At 33.8% G+C, this 15,062-nt stretch overlaps 1 protein-coding gene across 1 annotated transcript; it reads left to right on the top strand.

Annotated features, from left to right (window-relative positions):
• Window positions 1–1,820: 1,820 nt before the first annotated feature.
• Window positions 1,821–3,592, top strand: LOC124372385 (neprilysin-like). Its single transcript, XM_046830773.1, has one exon. The coding sequence runs from the start codon at window positions 1,990–1,992 to the stop codon at window positions 3,502–3,504; it is 1,515 nt and encodes a 504-aa protein (XP_046686729.1). The 5' UTR covers window positions 1,821–1,989; the 3' UTR covers window positions 3,505–3,592.
• Window positions 3,593–15,062: the final 11,470 nt, after the last annotated feature.

The raw sequence follows: 15,062 nt of genomic DNA, 5'->3' as shown, positions 1-15,062 counted from the left end.
CAAGACGTCAGGCAGTCTCGACTGGCACACTGGCACAGTGCTTGTCGGAGGAACGAATTGCGCCGTGCGATGGCTGCGCGCGCAGCTCCATGTCAGGCTGTCTCCGCGGCTTTAAATACACCACGCCTCAGTTCTGTAAAATACACTGCGCACAGTCTTTGCCTGCTTTGATATTGAAGAATTGAAAATGATTAAAATTACTTTCGTTACATTTATTACCGGATCGTTTATTAATTATTAAGAAATTACTGCTTCACTAACGTTTTTATATAGTTTTGAATAGTATTTTTTATTATGTTTTTTTAAAACTAATTATTGTTGTCTTTTTGCATACAAAGCCTTACTTTACGATGTTTACAAGAAGGGGGTCGCCAAAATTCTCAACCTAAAAAGGGGGTCGCAGCGTTGAAAAGGTTGAGAACCACTGCTCTAGATAGTAACCTTTCATGGACAGAACATGTAAACAACATCTGCAAAAAGATTAGCTCTGGCATCTATGTTGTTAAACAACTAAATGTGGATTGGTGGCTTGGGGTAACTCTTTCTGGAAATTTCAAAAGAACACTCATTCTACAGAAGAAAGCAGTTAGATTTTTAGCTAGCCTAGGACCTTTTCAAAGAATTGGCAATAGTTGTAAATCATTCTCCAAGACAATCTTATGACATACACTTAAAAGGCTGTTTGACAGTGCCTATTAATACAATGTGCTGGTTAGCTCGGCTTGAATTATTTTAGGTCCCTTAGAAAGCTTGTAAGGGCTGTTGGAAAACAATGCTGTTGAAAAAAATAACAGACACAATTTGGATTTAGGGTCTGCTAAATTCTGGGAAGATTCTGTCCAGACATCACCTTTCCCAATAGGTTATTATCAATATAGCCATGTTAAGTTTCTTGCAAGGAAAAACATATATTTCATATGCAAGAGTTTGGCACACTTGTATTTCATAAAAGTCTATTATTGGAGAAATATGTGTATGCACTCGTCAAGGGGGTTAAAACCTAAACAAATTATTTCTCATCTATTCAAATGTGAAAAACGAGATGTATAATGTTTGTCAATATATGTTATCAAGATTCAGATTTAAGTCCTAGTTGGACTTGAATGGACTAATTAAATATTTATTTATAGAATCATATTAGTCAAGTGAGTGAAAAGAAAACTAACTGTAATTAATATTCAGTAGTTTTAGATAACCAAACAAACAGGTGATATGAAAAATAAACAAGTTTATTTACTGAAACAGCTTTTCTAAAACATAAATTCTTTTTTATTTGTAAATATTAAACTACATAATAAGTACTGTTTGAAAGATGAATATAGTTGGAAAGTACATTATTTTGACAGTAATAATTATTTGCTTGGTAGGGCTTGGAACACTAATAGCAATCCTTGGCCCCAACAAGTGTGTGCGAAGATCCTGTATCAGGAAGGCAAATTTCATCCGCAACTGTATGAATCTCGAAATAAATCCATGTGATGACTTTTACAAATTTTCATGTGATAACTTCTCAAAAGTTGTGGCATACAGGAAGGGTGGAGTGGCCTCAGTGTTAGATCATATAAATTATGATATCACTGAAGTGTTAGAGCGTCTAACTAAAGTTCCATTACAAGTGACAGATGATAGAATTTTGAAAATTGTAAAAAAAATTTACCAGCCATGTCTAGACACAACGCTGATAAGTCTCCAGAGTGTACAGCCTCTTTGGGATGCTGTCTGGTTAGTTGGAGGCTTTCCGGTGGTGGATGGTGACAATTGGAAAGAATCTGACTTTGAGCTTGGTCATTTTGAATACAAAAGCCGTAAAAAAACGGTTTTGGAAGCCAGCACATTTTTCGGTCTTTTATTAGAGAGGACTCTAAGGACCTATCAAAGTTTTCTATTTACATTAAACCTCCGAAACTTCCTAGTCTTCCTGGTAATGAAATAGTAACTAAACCGTACACAGAGAAAATACATAAGCACTATGACAGTTTCATCGTTCGAATGATGTTTCTGCTATTAAATCATGATGATTATGAACGAAACCCTGCGCTTAGAGATACAAAGTTACGATTTGAAAAGGAACTTGATGAAACAACAATTTTTAAGCTAGAACTTAACAAACATCAAAAGGCTTATTGGGCTGAAAAAGATCCAATTGATATTTACAATCCAATGACAATGCAGAGGATCCAGAGTGAGTTTCCTTATGTGGAGTGGAAAGAGTTCTTTAGAAGAATGCTTCCGAAATCAATGAAAATTCCTAATGAAATAATTGTAGTTGGTTCTAGTTACTTTACAAGCATCAAAGACTTACTGCTTAAAACTAGTAAAAGAACCATAGCAAATTTTTTGATGGTCGAAAATTGTTTAGAAGCATCTCTGTTTTTACCGAAGCAGTATTTTGCCACATACAATAAATTCACAACGCAAATCGGTATACCTAATGTCAAAAGAAGCCAGGTCTGCGATAAAATCTTACAAACTACACTGAAGGGGGCACTTTCCTCACTGTTCCTTCAAACCTATGTTTTTACAGAAGAGTCTCAACACATCTTAAATGAAATAGCAATTGCGATGAAAGAAAATATGAAAAAAAACATTGACAGTTTGGAGTGGATGGATGAAAAAACTAAGGAAGAGGCTTTTTTAAAACTGAAAAATGTAAGATTTGCTTTGTCCTTATCTGATGATGAGATTCATGAACTGCAAGATGCAGAAGCTCGTGCAAAATACTTTGAAGATCTCTGTTTGGGTCGGCAAGTGAGCCATGTGCTACCATCTTACTTCTGTGTCAACAAATACCTCTTAAATAAAAACTGGGAGCTGCTGTCGAGGAAACCCACAGTTTTTGACAAGGACATTGATGTATTCTCCAAAGGAATTACATATGATCAGAAAAGAAACAGCCTTTTGGCTGTATATGGTGTTTTAAAATATCCAGCTTTCGATGGGATTTGGCCAATGTACATGAACTATGGAGGTATTGGAAGTGTATTAGGTACAGCTTTCACAAATGGCTTTGACATATCAGGTTCCAATTATAACTATATGGGATTTAAAAGTAAATGGTGGACAGCAGAAACTGAAAATCTCTACAATAAACAGTGTGAGTGTTTTGAAAAGGAATATGAGGTATATGCCCAAAATTTGACTGGACTAACGTTAATCAAATGGGATTCTAAGGATATATGTACTCAAGTGTCAAAGTTTGAAGGAGTCAATTTGGCTTATCAAGCTTATAAGACGTTTCTACAGACAAGATTTTTGAAGGAGCAAAGTTTACCTGGTTTTGAAGACTTTACAGCTGAGCAACTATTTTTCATCAGTTATGCCAACATTGGTTGTGGGTATTATAGAATAAAGAAACTTCAATCAGTTCTAACGAAAGGGAATGATATCATTTATGAATACAGAATCATTGGGAGCTTGCAGAGTTTACAGGAATTCAGTGAGGTATTTCAATGTAAGCATGGGAACAAAATGAATCCAGAGAAAAAATGCAAATTTTTATTTTAAATTAATGATAAAACACTCTAAAAATAAAATATTACAGTAAAAAAATCTTGTACAATGTTTTTATTGCACAAGAAAAAAAAACAAGTAAGCCTCACTGTATCAACTGTGTAGCACAGCCGATAGCCAGACATAGTACTGCTATCTATAGGATCTAGCGCAATACTAGTAACTTCTGTTGACTGGTCTTAGTTCTTTGTTTGAAGTTTGTCGTTGTTGTTGTTTAACAATATATGAGGAAAATGTCCTAAATCCTATAGTCCTAGTAGTTAATAACATCCATGTTCAGGTTTGGATTATGGTTCGAATAACTAACTATTACAATCATATTACACATGGTGGTTTCTTGAGAGTCTTGTAAATTTTCCCCATGATATTTAAAAACCTAATACACTAAAAATATAAAGACAGTGAGAAAATAAAGTTAACCTTTTAAATTTATAATAATTTAAATCAAAGGCTTTATGGAGTGTTCATTAGACTTCTTGAAGTTTGGTTTAAGTACTTTTTCACTTTTTCTCTTTTTCAAAAATTTCACCATGATTAATTGTTAATATATTACAATTTTCAAATGGCAACCCCTATGTTTTGAACTATTAAGTTAAAAAGAACTCAAAAATAAAATCCAATGTTGTTAAAAAAACTTATCTTATTATTAGTAAGTACAGTACATAGTGGTAGCTGCCTAAAGTTTTAATATCTTATTTTAGTAGTTCAAATAACAATTAACCTCCTAAATATCATCCAATGTTATTTTCCCTTTCTCCCCAAATTTGGTGCTGTAAGCCCAAACCAGGGTGTCCAGCCAACTTCAACTATGAAATTCCACTACAATGCCTGCATTTTTCAAATGCATACTTTTAAAATTCGAGGACGATCAAACCAAAAAATTTTAGTCCTTGGAATTCTTTCCCAAAGCTAGATAATGTTTAGTCACTGCCTTAAAAATATAGCTGGTAGTAAAAATGTATTATTTTTTTTAAATATTTTCTACCTAATGCTGATTGAAATAAATAACATTAAACATTTCTTTTTACAATGACATTATTTGTATTCATTTATTTTGAATAAGTGAGAAATTTGAATTTTGAGAATTTCACTCCATAACATAAAAAACAGAAGAGCTATTTATAGTAGTAAGAAACACAAGTATAATAATTCCTTCAATTCATATTAAATGGTAGACTTATTATCTCTGCACTCTGGTATGTCTGAAAATTCTAGGGCAGGCTGAAGTTTCTTCTTGAATCACTAAACCCAATGGTAGATATTATAAGAAAACTACATCTTTGCAACCTCTCGTTTCTTCAGGACAAAATCATAAATGTGGGTCATAAAGAAATTACCCCAGATATTGCTAAATTCAGGCATTGTAGTTGGAATATATCCCAATCTCAGCATTCTTTCTATTCACGATGCTCCAGAATATATTTTGAATAGCCTTTTACAAACACCATAACAGAATTGTATCAATGCCAAGGTAACATAGTCATTATTATAAAATGCCTCCTTTGTAATTCACCATATTATTGTTACTTCAGGAAATCTAAATAAATCTAAACCATAAGATGGTTTTTTGATAGGTTGCTGTTCTGTGTCCAGGACGGTGGAAGTTGATTGCATGTCTTGTGTTCCGTCCATGCACATCTCTAGGCCTTGATAAGTCTCTAGTGACACGAAAGAGAATAGTTTCCAAGAAATATTTAGATATAACAGTAAGGATCTTCAAATCCTTGAGTGTGTTTCTGCAACATTTTCTTGGGTCTTTACCAGTTATCACATTGAAAGTCCTCTTTTGGAATTTCAATAAGTGTTTGCAGGTTGATACTTGAAGATCCATCCAAACATGGCCAGAAGCCATCACAATCATATACTAGCCATATTGTGATGGCTCTGGAAAAGGGCATAATATGCTAATCTTGTAATTTTCTGGTGAACTGACTAATGAGATTCTCTTTATAGAAAATATCGCAGACCTTATAGTCTTTTGCATAGATTGTTTATATGACAAACATTACCCCTAGGTTAAAATTCTGAGTCTATGAAGGGTAAAACACCAAACAACACACCTCTTTACATAAATACTTCTCTATTAAAGAAAGTACTATATGTTTTATTCTTGTATTTATACGGTACAGAACCTATTCTTGTCTTTTCTGTCTTGTATTGATAACCTGTTCAGTATATATTTTGAGTTTATTTAACTTATAAGAAGAAGGGGAAATAAACAGGTTGTATAAGTAGACAATAGGCCATTTCTCTATTCATAAACATCAAGATTAGAATTGTCATTACAGAAATGAATTACAAGATTCAGAGAGATGTTGCTTGATGAGTTATCTTCAGAGAATCTGGAAGAGTGTTATGTTGTAGAAGTGAAAGTCTCCTTTTAGTCTGTCCAATTGTTACAGTATGCAGAATGGTTTTAAAAATAAATTATTCTACATCATTTTCATCAGCTTGTGTTCTAGGGAAGTGTGTATCTATTGTTTGTTTTTGATCAGATACAAACACAGTATGAATTTCGCTGTTTACAGTATTTGTTTGCTTGTTTTCAATTTATTGTTATGTAGTTACTAATTGCTAGAAATGATATTATTGGATGTATATATGGTTTATCTTTTCATAAAAGATATTCACTATTTTGCACTTTATATATATGTTCACTTCAATATTTTTGCCTGTTCTTGATGTGCTCGGATGTCCGGTATGCTGTTCGTCATTCACATCTCGGCCCTCTGAGAACATTTTGTACCACTGATAAATGTTGTTTTGGTTCAAGGTAGCTTCTTCATAAGCCACAGTCAACATTCGGAATGCATCCATGCACTTGATTTCATTTTTAACAGAAATCTGTTTTAAATTTTGATACAGATTCTTTGATCCATTTTCAAATAGGCACAAATCGAAGATGAACCATGCTACATTCAAATCAGCTGTCATCAATTAACTGACATTCAAAATTACCAAACTTGTTGGCATATGTCAGAGACATGTGTACCAAAATAACGCCACAAAAAAGTTTAAAAACTAATATACATAACCCGCGGAAATTAAAAAATCACAATATATTTGTAACAGACCATGTATGTTGGACGCTCAGAGGATTAAGGGTTTCCCTGCAGCATTATCGTGGCCTTAATCTAGTAATATCTCTGACTGTTCTCTCTTGTATTATTAGTACTGTTTGAGCTGTGGTCATCCCCCCCCTTCACTAGTCAATCCATATCTAGGATGGGATTCAAAGACAGATTGATAAGCCGTTTTTGCCACATCTTTATTGTTAATTTGTTTAATTCATTGTACAAAATAAAGGAGCTAAGTTTTAGGCAGTATTATCCACATGAGGCCTCCAGGATAGTTTGTTGTCTAGAGTCAGATCCAAGTATTTGGTTTAAGTAATCACATTTACCTCTGGAATAGTACTATGATAGTTTTGTAAGGGAGTAAAGATTAGCTGCTGTGTCATGCTTTTGTTTAGTACTAGATCATTTGTATGCCAGTATTGCTTTACCATATCTAAAGCTATGTAGGTATTGATCTCAAGTTGTACTTTATCTTTGTCAGCAAAAATAAGTGCAGTGTCGTTGGCATACATCGCAACCTTGCAGTGTCCTTTTAGATATTGTGGAAAGTAATTTATTAAAAGGTTGAAAAGCACTGGTCCTATGATAGATCCCCGAGGCACACCTCTAGTTACTGGAAGAGATTTTACTTTGTAAAGTGTCCTGTTGTTCCTGGAAGTGAGCTCTACCAATTGTTTCATGTTGCTAAAGTGGCTCTTGAACTAGTTTACCTCTTTGCCATCAACTCCTAGTGATTTGAGTTTTTGTATTATTAAACCGTGTTCCAGACAGTCGAAGGCCTTACTGAAGTCAATGAGATGCTTGTGGCTATCCAGCCTTTGCCCAATGATACATTCCACTAGCCGAACGAAGTTCATTTTTATTTAGATGGTTTAGAAGTCTTTTCAGAATGACTCATTCTAAGATTTTAGAGAAGGTAGAAATTAGTGAAATGGGCTTGCAGCTGATTGGTTCATTTGTATGGTAATTTTTATATCTTGGGTAAACTTTTGCACTTTTCATCCAGCTTCCTTGGATGAGAGATTTGTTGATTAAGCTTGTTAGTGTGATAAAAATTTCATGTTTGCATTATTTTACCAGTTTTTAAGAAAATTTATCTCCTGCTGAAGATTTTTACTTTAACCCATCAATTATTTTGCTAATTTGTCACAGTTGTGGAAGTGAATAGTCTGTAGTGAGACGATATAGTGGAATGGACTTATTGTTCTTCTAGATGCCATGTGAGTATAAGTTGGTTAGCAAGTTTAGTTGGTATGTAGTGTTACCACTAAAACAACACTTTAGAAGAGATCACATTCACAGAAAGTGTTATCTGTCAGCCATGTTCCATTATAATAATATAAATTTATAAATAGGCGAAAGTGATATTGTACTAGCACACATACCCAGAGTCTTGAGCTTATAAATTAGTTATGTGACATACTGTTGTACTAATAGAGGTTTGATAATTACCCCGTGGTTTATGCAGGTTAAAATGAAAAAGAATTGTGTGATTTTCATTGTAGGAGACAAGATGCCTAAAGACAGTCTAATAAAGAAAATTTACTGTGGTATAGATAATAATAGAAAATAAGGTAGTGCCATAGATACAGACAATTTTCAACATTAAACACATTCTTGGAAAAAATTGTCCTTTAAGGTTTATAATGCTTCAACCTCTGATCCCAATTCTAGTATAGTCCAAGACTATATTTTTCAGCATCTAAATTTAAAATTTGAAACCCAATAGTGACAGACTCCAATAATAATAATACGACTCTTGGATGGTGCTTTTCTTCTGCTTGTATTAGAACATCCTGTAATGTGGGATACAAAACATTGCAATGCAGTAAATAAAACCATTCCACATCACAAATAAAGTTATAGAGTAAAAATGCCTACTTGAAGGAAAGTAAAATAGATATACTTATTTTCTTTGAATTTGTATTAAATTAAAAAATTTAAGATGTACAAGAATCTACATTAGTAAAAATCTATACTGTGTATATTATAATAGCAATATATTTTATTTTATTTTATTCTTATCTCTTAGAGACTTGTATACAGGGTGAGGCAGACCACCCATACAGTACGTATAGCGGCCAAACCAAACGAGGTAGATTATTCGTAACAACTTAAACCCCCCCCTATACCAATTGTTTCATGTTGCTAAAGTGGCTCTTGAACTAGTTTACCTCTTTGCCATCAACTCCTAGTGATTTGAGTTTTTGTATTATTAAACCGTGTTCCAGACAGTCGAAGGCCTTACTGAAGTCAATGAGATGCTTGTGGCTATCCAGCCTTTGCCCAATGATACATTCCACTAGCCACGAACGAAGTTCATTTTTATTTAGATGGTTTAGAAGTCTTTTCAGAATGACTCATTCTAAGATTTTAGAGAAGGTAGAAATTAGTGAAATGGGCTTGCAGCTGATTGGTTCATTTGTATGGTAATTTTTATATCTTGGGTAAACTTTTGCACTTTTCATCCAGCTTCCTTGGATGAGAGATTTGTTGATTAAGCTTGTTAGTGTGATAAAAATTTCATGTTTGCATTATTTTACCAGTTTTTAAGAAAATTTATCTCCTGCTGAAGATTTTTACTTTAACCCATCAATTATTTTGCTAATTTGTCACAGTTGTGGAAGTGAATAGTACAAAAATAGATTTTTTAATAATTTTACTTAGTTAGTTTGTATTAATATCAAAATCTAATGAAACAAATGGAAAACAAGTTGGACTTTTAAGTATAATTTGTTTTTAAATAATGTAGTACAAAACACATCAGGATTTCTATCAGTGTAACATGTTTCAAAAGCAATCTAACCGTGGTGTTCTAACAATCCCAAATACACGAGTTGCCCCTGGAAGAACTTTGGAACCAATTCCTTAGTCTCTTATCTAATCTCTGTTATTATCGTCTCCCTATTCAGTTGTTCTTGTGACCACGTGGTATGAGGTCACAAGAATTAATTTAAATTTTTTAAAAGTACGTAGTGTAAGTTGTGTTTGTTCTAAAATGCCGCTCTAAAATGAGGAGGCATTCCAGAAGCTTATGGTGTTAGGGGAATGTTTCCAAAATTACTCAGCTGCTGCTCTTCTTTATGCCCAACGTTACCCAGACCGCGAACATCACTCCAGGAACGTTTTTCAAAGACTTGCTAGTCGAGTTCGTGATACAGGTCATGTTCAACCTGACCACAACAAAGGAAAGGAACTCGCTAGACCCGTGAGAAGTGATAGGGCACCCAAAGTTTTGGCAGCCTTTGAACTAGATCCGCATGATTCTACACGAAGAGTAGCTCTTGATTCTGGTATGAGTCAAAGATCTGTTTTAAGAATCGTTCACGATCACAAAATGCACCCATATAGGACGTCATTACATCAAGAACTCCATGGAGATGACTACCTTCATAGAATGAACTTGTTTGTGGGCTCGAGAAAAACTACAACAAAATCAAAACTTTCACCGTAACATTCTGTGGTGGGATGAGGCCATGTTTTTAGGAGTAATGGAGAAGTGAACCTTCAAAATATGAGATACTGGGCATTTGAAAACTCACACTGGATGCGAGAAGTGGACAACCAAAGGTACTGGACACTAAATACCTGGTGCGGTATTATCGGTGACAAAATTGTAGGGCCATTCTTCTTTGACGATCGCCTAGACCGAGTAGTTTATATCAACTTTCTCATTGGTCACATGCCTAATTTATTGATCGAAATCCCTGAGGAAGTCTTACAATGTATGTGGTTTATGCACGATGGGGCACCAGCACACTACGCCGAAGATTCTCGATTAATTCTAAACGAGCAATACCCTGACAGATGGATTAAAAGAGGCGGCCCTGTGAACTACCCAGCGAGATCTCCTGATTTAACGTGTATGGACTTTTACTTGTGGTGTAAGACTAAAAGAACTAGTGTATAAATCAAGACCAACAACTAGAGAGGACATGATGCAGTGGATAAGGGAGGCTATAAAACACGACCAGTAGAGAAGAGATAATTAGAGCTGTAGATAGCTTCACCTTAAGGATTGAACTCTGTCTGGAAAACAATGGGTTGCAGTTTGAGCACCGGTTTTAACTCTTCATGAGGTCAGTTACTAGGTTATTGTTGGTTTTAGTTTGATAATTGGTCATATTGATAGTTTACCATGATGCTGCTGTAACATGGTAGATTTGTTTCAAAGCCAGTTCGAAGTGTTTATTTTGTTAAATAATGACAGGATACTCCTTCCTTCCATGGCACTCACATGAATGATTAAATAACAACAGGTTTTCTCCTATACATTTTGTGTAATTTAAGTATAAAACTTTTTATAATTGAAAATGTACTAATTTAATAACTGGGTAATTTTCCTGTTTCATGAGAGAACTCAGCACTTATCGTAAGACATTGTAGTTTACAGTTTTCCAATACCTTTTTAAATTTTAAAAGACTCTTTTAAAAAATTGGATACAGTATTTTTTCAATCATAAACATAAGAGACGAGTTTACTGTGGAACTTTTTTTTACTTGCACATTGCACTGACTTTTATAATAAATACATTGAGTAAAGTTATTAAAATTATTAAAAAATCTATTTTTGTACTACAGTTTTGAAACCATTGGAGATAGAGACAAACTTTAAATGTAGAAAATGTTTATTTTTTTAAAGACCTTTCTAATGATGTACAACACAACCTAGGTTGCTATTTGATTTTTTTTAGATTGGGGCTGTTAAGTATTTCAAAATTCTATGTATTTTTAAAATGTGTAAATTTTGGGGTAGGGTGGCATTTGATGATATTTTTCGATAAGCCGTCTCATCATTAGTTTTGAATAAAAATATCGTCTCTCTACATTTGTGCAGGTAGTTGCAATAAATTTACCCACAAACCCCCGATTTTTTAACGTTTTGGTGTACCCTGTACATAAGCGGCAAGATAAGTTCAAACTTTTTGTATCAAAATAATCAGTGAAGAAATACCTTTAAAATGAGGTATAACTCAACATACCTTTACATTTGAAAATTTTCCAAAAACCAATTTACCCTTTTGGGGAGTTTTAGAGATTTCAAAATAATTTCTCCAAATTCTTTGGGGTGGAAATAGGGGGGTTTAAGTTGTTACGAATAATCTACCTCGTTTGGTTTGGCCGCTATACGTACTGTATGGGTGGTCTGCCTCACCCTGTATACAAGTCTCTAAGAGATAAGAATAAAATAAAATAAAATATATTGCTATTATAATATACACAGTATAGATTTTTACTAATGTAGATTCTTGTACATCTTAAATTTTTTAATTTAATACAAATTCAAAGAAAATAAGTATATCTATTTTACTTTCCTTCAAGTAGGCATTTTTACTCTATAACTTTATTTGTGATGTGGAATGGTTTTATTTACTGCATTGCAATGTTTTGTATCCCACATTACAGGATGTTCTAATACAAGCAGAAGAAAAGCACCATCCAAGAGTCGTATTATTATTATTGGAGTCTGTCACTATTGGGTTTCAAATTTTAAATTTAGATGCTGAAAAATATAGTCTTGGACTATACTAGAATTGGGATCAGAGGTTGAAGCATTATAAACCTTAAAGGACAATTTTTTCCAAGAATGTGTTTAATGTTGAAAATTGTCTGTATCTATGGCACTACCTTATTTTCTATTATTATCTATACCACAGTAAATTTTCTTTATTAGACTGTCTTTAGGCATCTTGTCTCCTACAATGAAATCACACAATTCTTTTTCATTTTAACCTGCATAAACCACGGGGTAATTATCAAACCTCTATTAGTACAACAGTATGTCACATAACTAATTTATAAGCTCAAGACTCTGGGTATGTGTGCTAGTACAATATCACTTTCGCCTATTTATAAATTTATATTATTATAATGGAACATTGGCTGACAGATAACACTTTCTGTGAATGTGATCTCTTCTAAAGTGTTGTTTTAGTGGTAACACTACATACCAACTAAACTTGCTAACCAACTATACTCACATGGCATCTAGAAGAACAATAAGTCTCCATTCCACTATATCGTCTCACTACAGACTATTCACTTCCACAACTGTGACAAATTAGCAAAATAATTGATGGGTTAAAGTAAAAATCTTCAGCAGGAGATAAATTTTCTTAAAAACTGGTGTAAAATAATGCAAACATGAAATTTTTATCACACTAACAAGCTTAATCAACAAATCTCTCTCATCCAAGGAAGCTGGATGAAAAGTGCAAAAGTTTACCCAAGATATAAAAAATTACCATACAAATGAACCAATCAGCTGCAAGCCCATTTCACTAATTTCTACCTTCTCTAAAATCTTAGAATGAGTCATTCTGAAAAGACTTCTAAACCATCTAAATAAAAATGAACTTCGTTCGGCTAGTGGAATGTATCATTGGGGCAAAGGCTGGATAGCCACAAGCATCTCATTGACTTCAGTAAGGCCTTCGACTGTCTGGAACACGGTTTAATAATACAAAAACTCAAATCACTAGGAGTTGATGGCAAAGAGGTAAACTAGTTCAAGAGCCACTTTAGCAACATGAAACAATTGGTAGAGCTCACTTCCAGGAACAACAGGACACTTTACAAAGTAAAATCTCTTCCAGTAACTAGAGGTGTGCCTCGGGGATCTATCATAGGACCAGTGCTTTTCAACCTTTTAATAAATTACTTTCCACAATATCTAAAAGGACACTGCAAGGTTGCGATGTATGCCAACGACACTGCACTTATTTTTGCTGACAAAGATAAAGTACAACTTGAGATCAATACCTACATAGCTTTAGATATGGTAAAGCAATACTGGCATACAAATGATCTAGTACTAAACAAAAGCATGACACAGCAGCTAATCTTTACTCCCTTACAAAACTATCATAGTACTATTCCAGAGGTAAATGTGATTACTTAAACCAAATACTTGGATCTGACTCTAGACAACAAACTATCCTGGAGGCCTCATGTGGATAATACTGCCTAAAACTTAGCTCCTTTATTTTGTACAATGAATTAAACAAATTAACAATAAAGATGTGGCAAAACGGCTTATCAATCTGTCTTTGAATCCCATCCTAGATATGGATTGACTAGTGAAGGGGGGGATGACCACAGCTCAAACAGTACTAATAATACAAGAGAGAACAGTCAGAGATATTACTAGATTAAGGCCACGATAATGCTGCAGGGAAACCCTTAATCCTCTGAGCGTCCAACATACATGGTCTGTTACAAATATATTGTGATTTTTTAATTTCCGCGGGTTATGTATATTAGTTTTTAAACTTTTTTGTGGCGTTATTTTGGTACACATGTCTCTGACATATGCCAACAAGTTTGGTAATTTTGAATGTCAGTTAATTGATGACAGCTGATTTGAATGTAGCATGGTTCATCTTCGATTTGTGCCTATTTGAAAATGGATCAAAGAATCTGTATCAAAATTTAAAACAGATTTCTGTTAAAAATGAAATCAAGTGCATGGATGCATTCCGAATGTTGACTGTGGCTTATGAAGAAGCTACCTTGAACCAAAACAACATTTATCAGTGGTACAAAATGTTTCTCAGAGGGCCGAGATGTGAATGACGAACAGCATACCGGACATCCGAGCACATCAAGAACAGGCAAAAATATTGAAGTGAACATATATATAAAGTGCAAAATAGTGAATATCTTTTATGAAAAGATAAACCATATATACATCCAATAATATCATTTCTAGCAATTAGTAACTACATAACAATAAATTGAAAACAAGCAAACAAATACTGTAAACAGCGAAATTCATACTGTGTTTGTATCTGATCAAAAACAAACAATAGATACACACTTCCCTAGAACACAAGCTGATGAAAATGATGTAGAATAATTTATTTTTAAAACCATTCTGCATACTGTAACAATTGGGACAGACTAAAAGGAGACTTTCACTTCTACAACATAACACTCTTCCAGATTCTCTGAAGATAACTCATCAAGCAACATCTCTCTGAATCTTGTAATTCATTTCTGTAATGACAATTCTAATCTTGATGTTTATGAATAGAGAAATGGCCTATTGTCTACTTATACAACCTGTTTATTTCCCCTTCTTCTTATAAGTTAAATAAACTCAAAATATATACTGAACAGGTTATCAATACAAGACAGAAAAGACAAGAATAGGTTCTGTACCGTATAAATACAAGAATAAAACATATAGTACTTTCTTTAATAGAGAAGTATTTATGTAAAGAGGTGTGTTGTTTGGTGTTTTACCCTTCATAGACTCAGAATTTTAACCTAGGGGTAATGTTTGTCATATAAACAATCTATGCAAAAGACTATAAGGTCTGCGATATTTTCTATAAAGAGAATCTCATTAGTCAGTTCACCAGAAAATTACAAGATTAGCATATTATGCCCTTTTCCAGAGCCATCACAATATGGCTAGTATATGATTGTGATGGCTTCTGGCCATGTTTGGATGGATCTTCAAGTATCAAC

This window comes from Homalodisca vitripennis, unplaced genomic scaffold (assembly GCF_021130785.1).
Source record: "Homalodisca vitripennis isolate AUS2020 unplaced genomic scaffold, UT_GWSS_2.1 ScUCBcl_3024;HRSCAF=8266, whole genome shotgun sequence".
NCBI classification, from domain to species: Eukaryota; Metazoa; Arthropoda; class Insecta; order Hemiptera; family Cicadellidae; genus Homalodisca; species Homalodisca vitripennis.
This window is presented reverse-complemented; position numbering and strand designations above follow the sequence as displayed.

Bases quoted from the DNA above. Each gene is read 5' to 3' on its own strand.
- LOC124372385 (XM_046830773.1), top strand. From the start codon at position 1,990: ATGATGTTTCTGCTATTAAATCATGATGATTATGAACGAAACCCTGCG.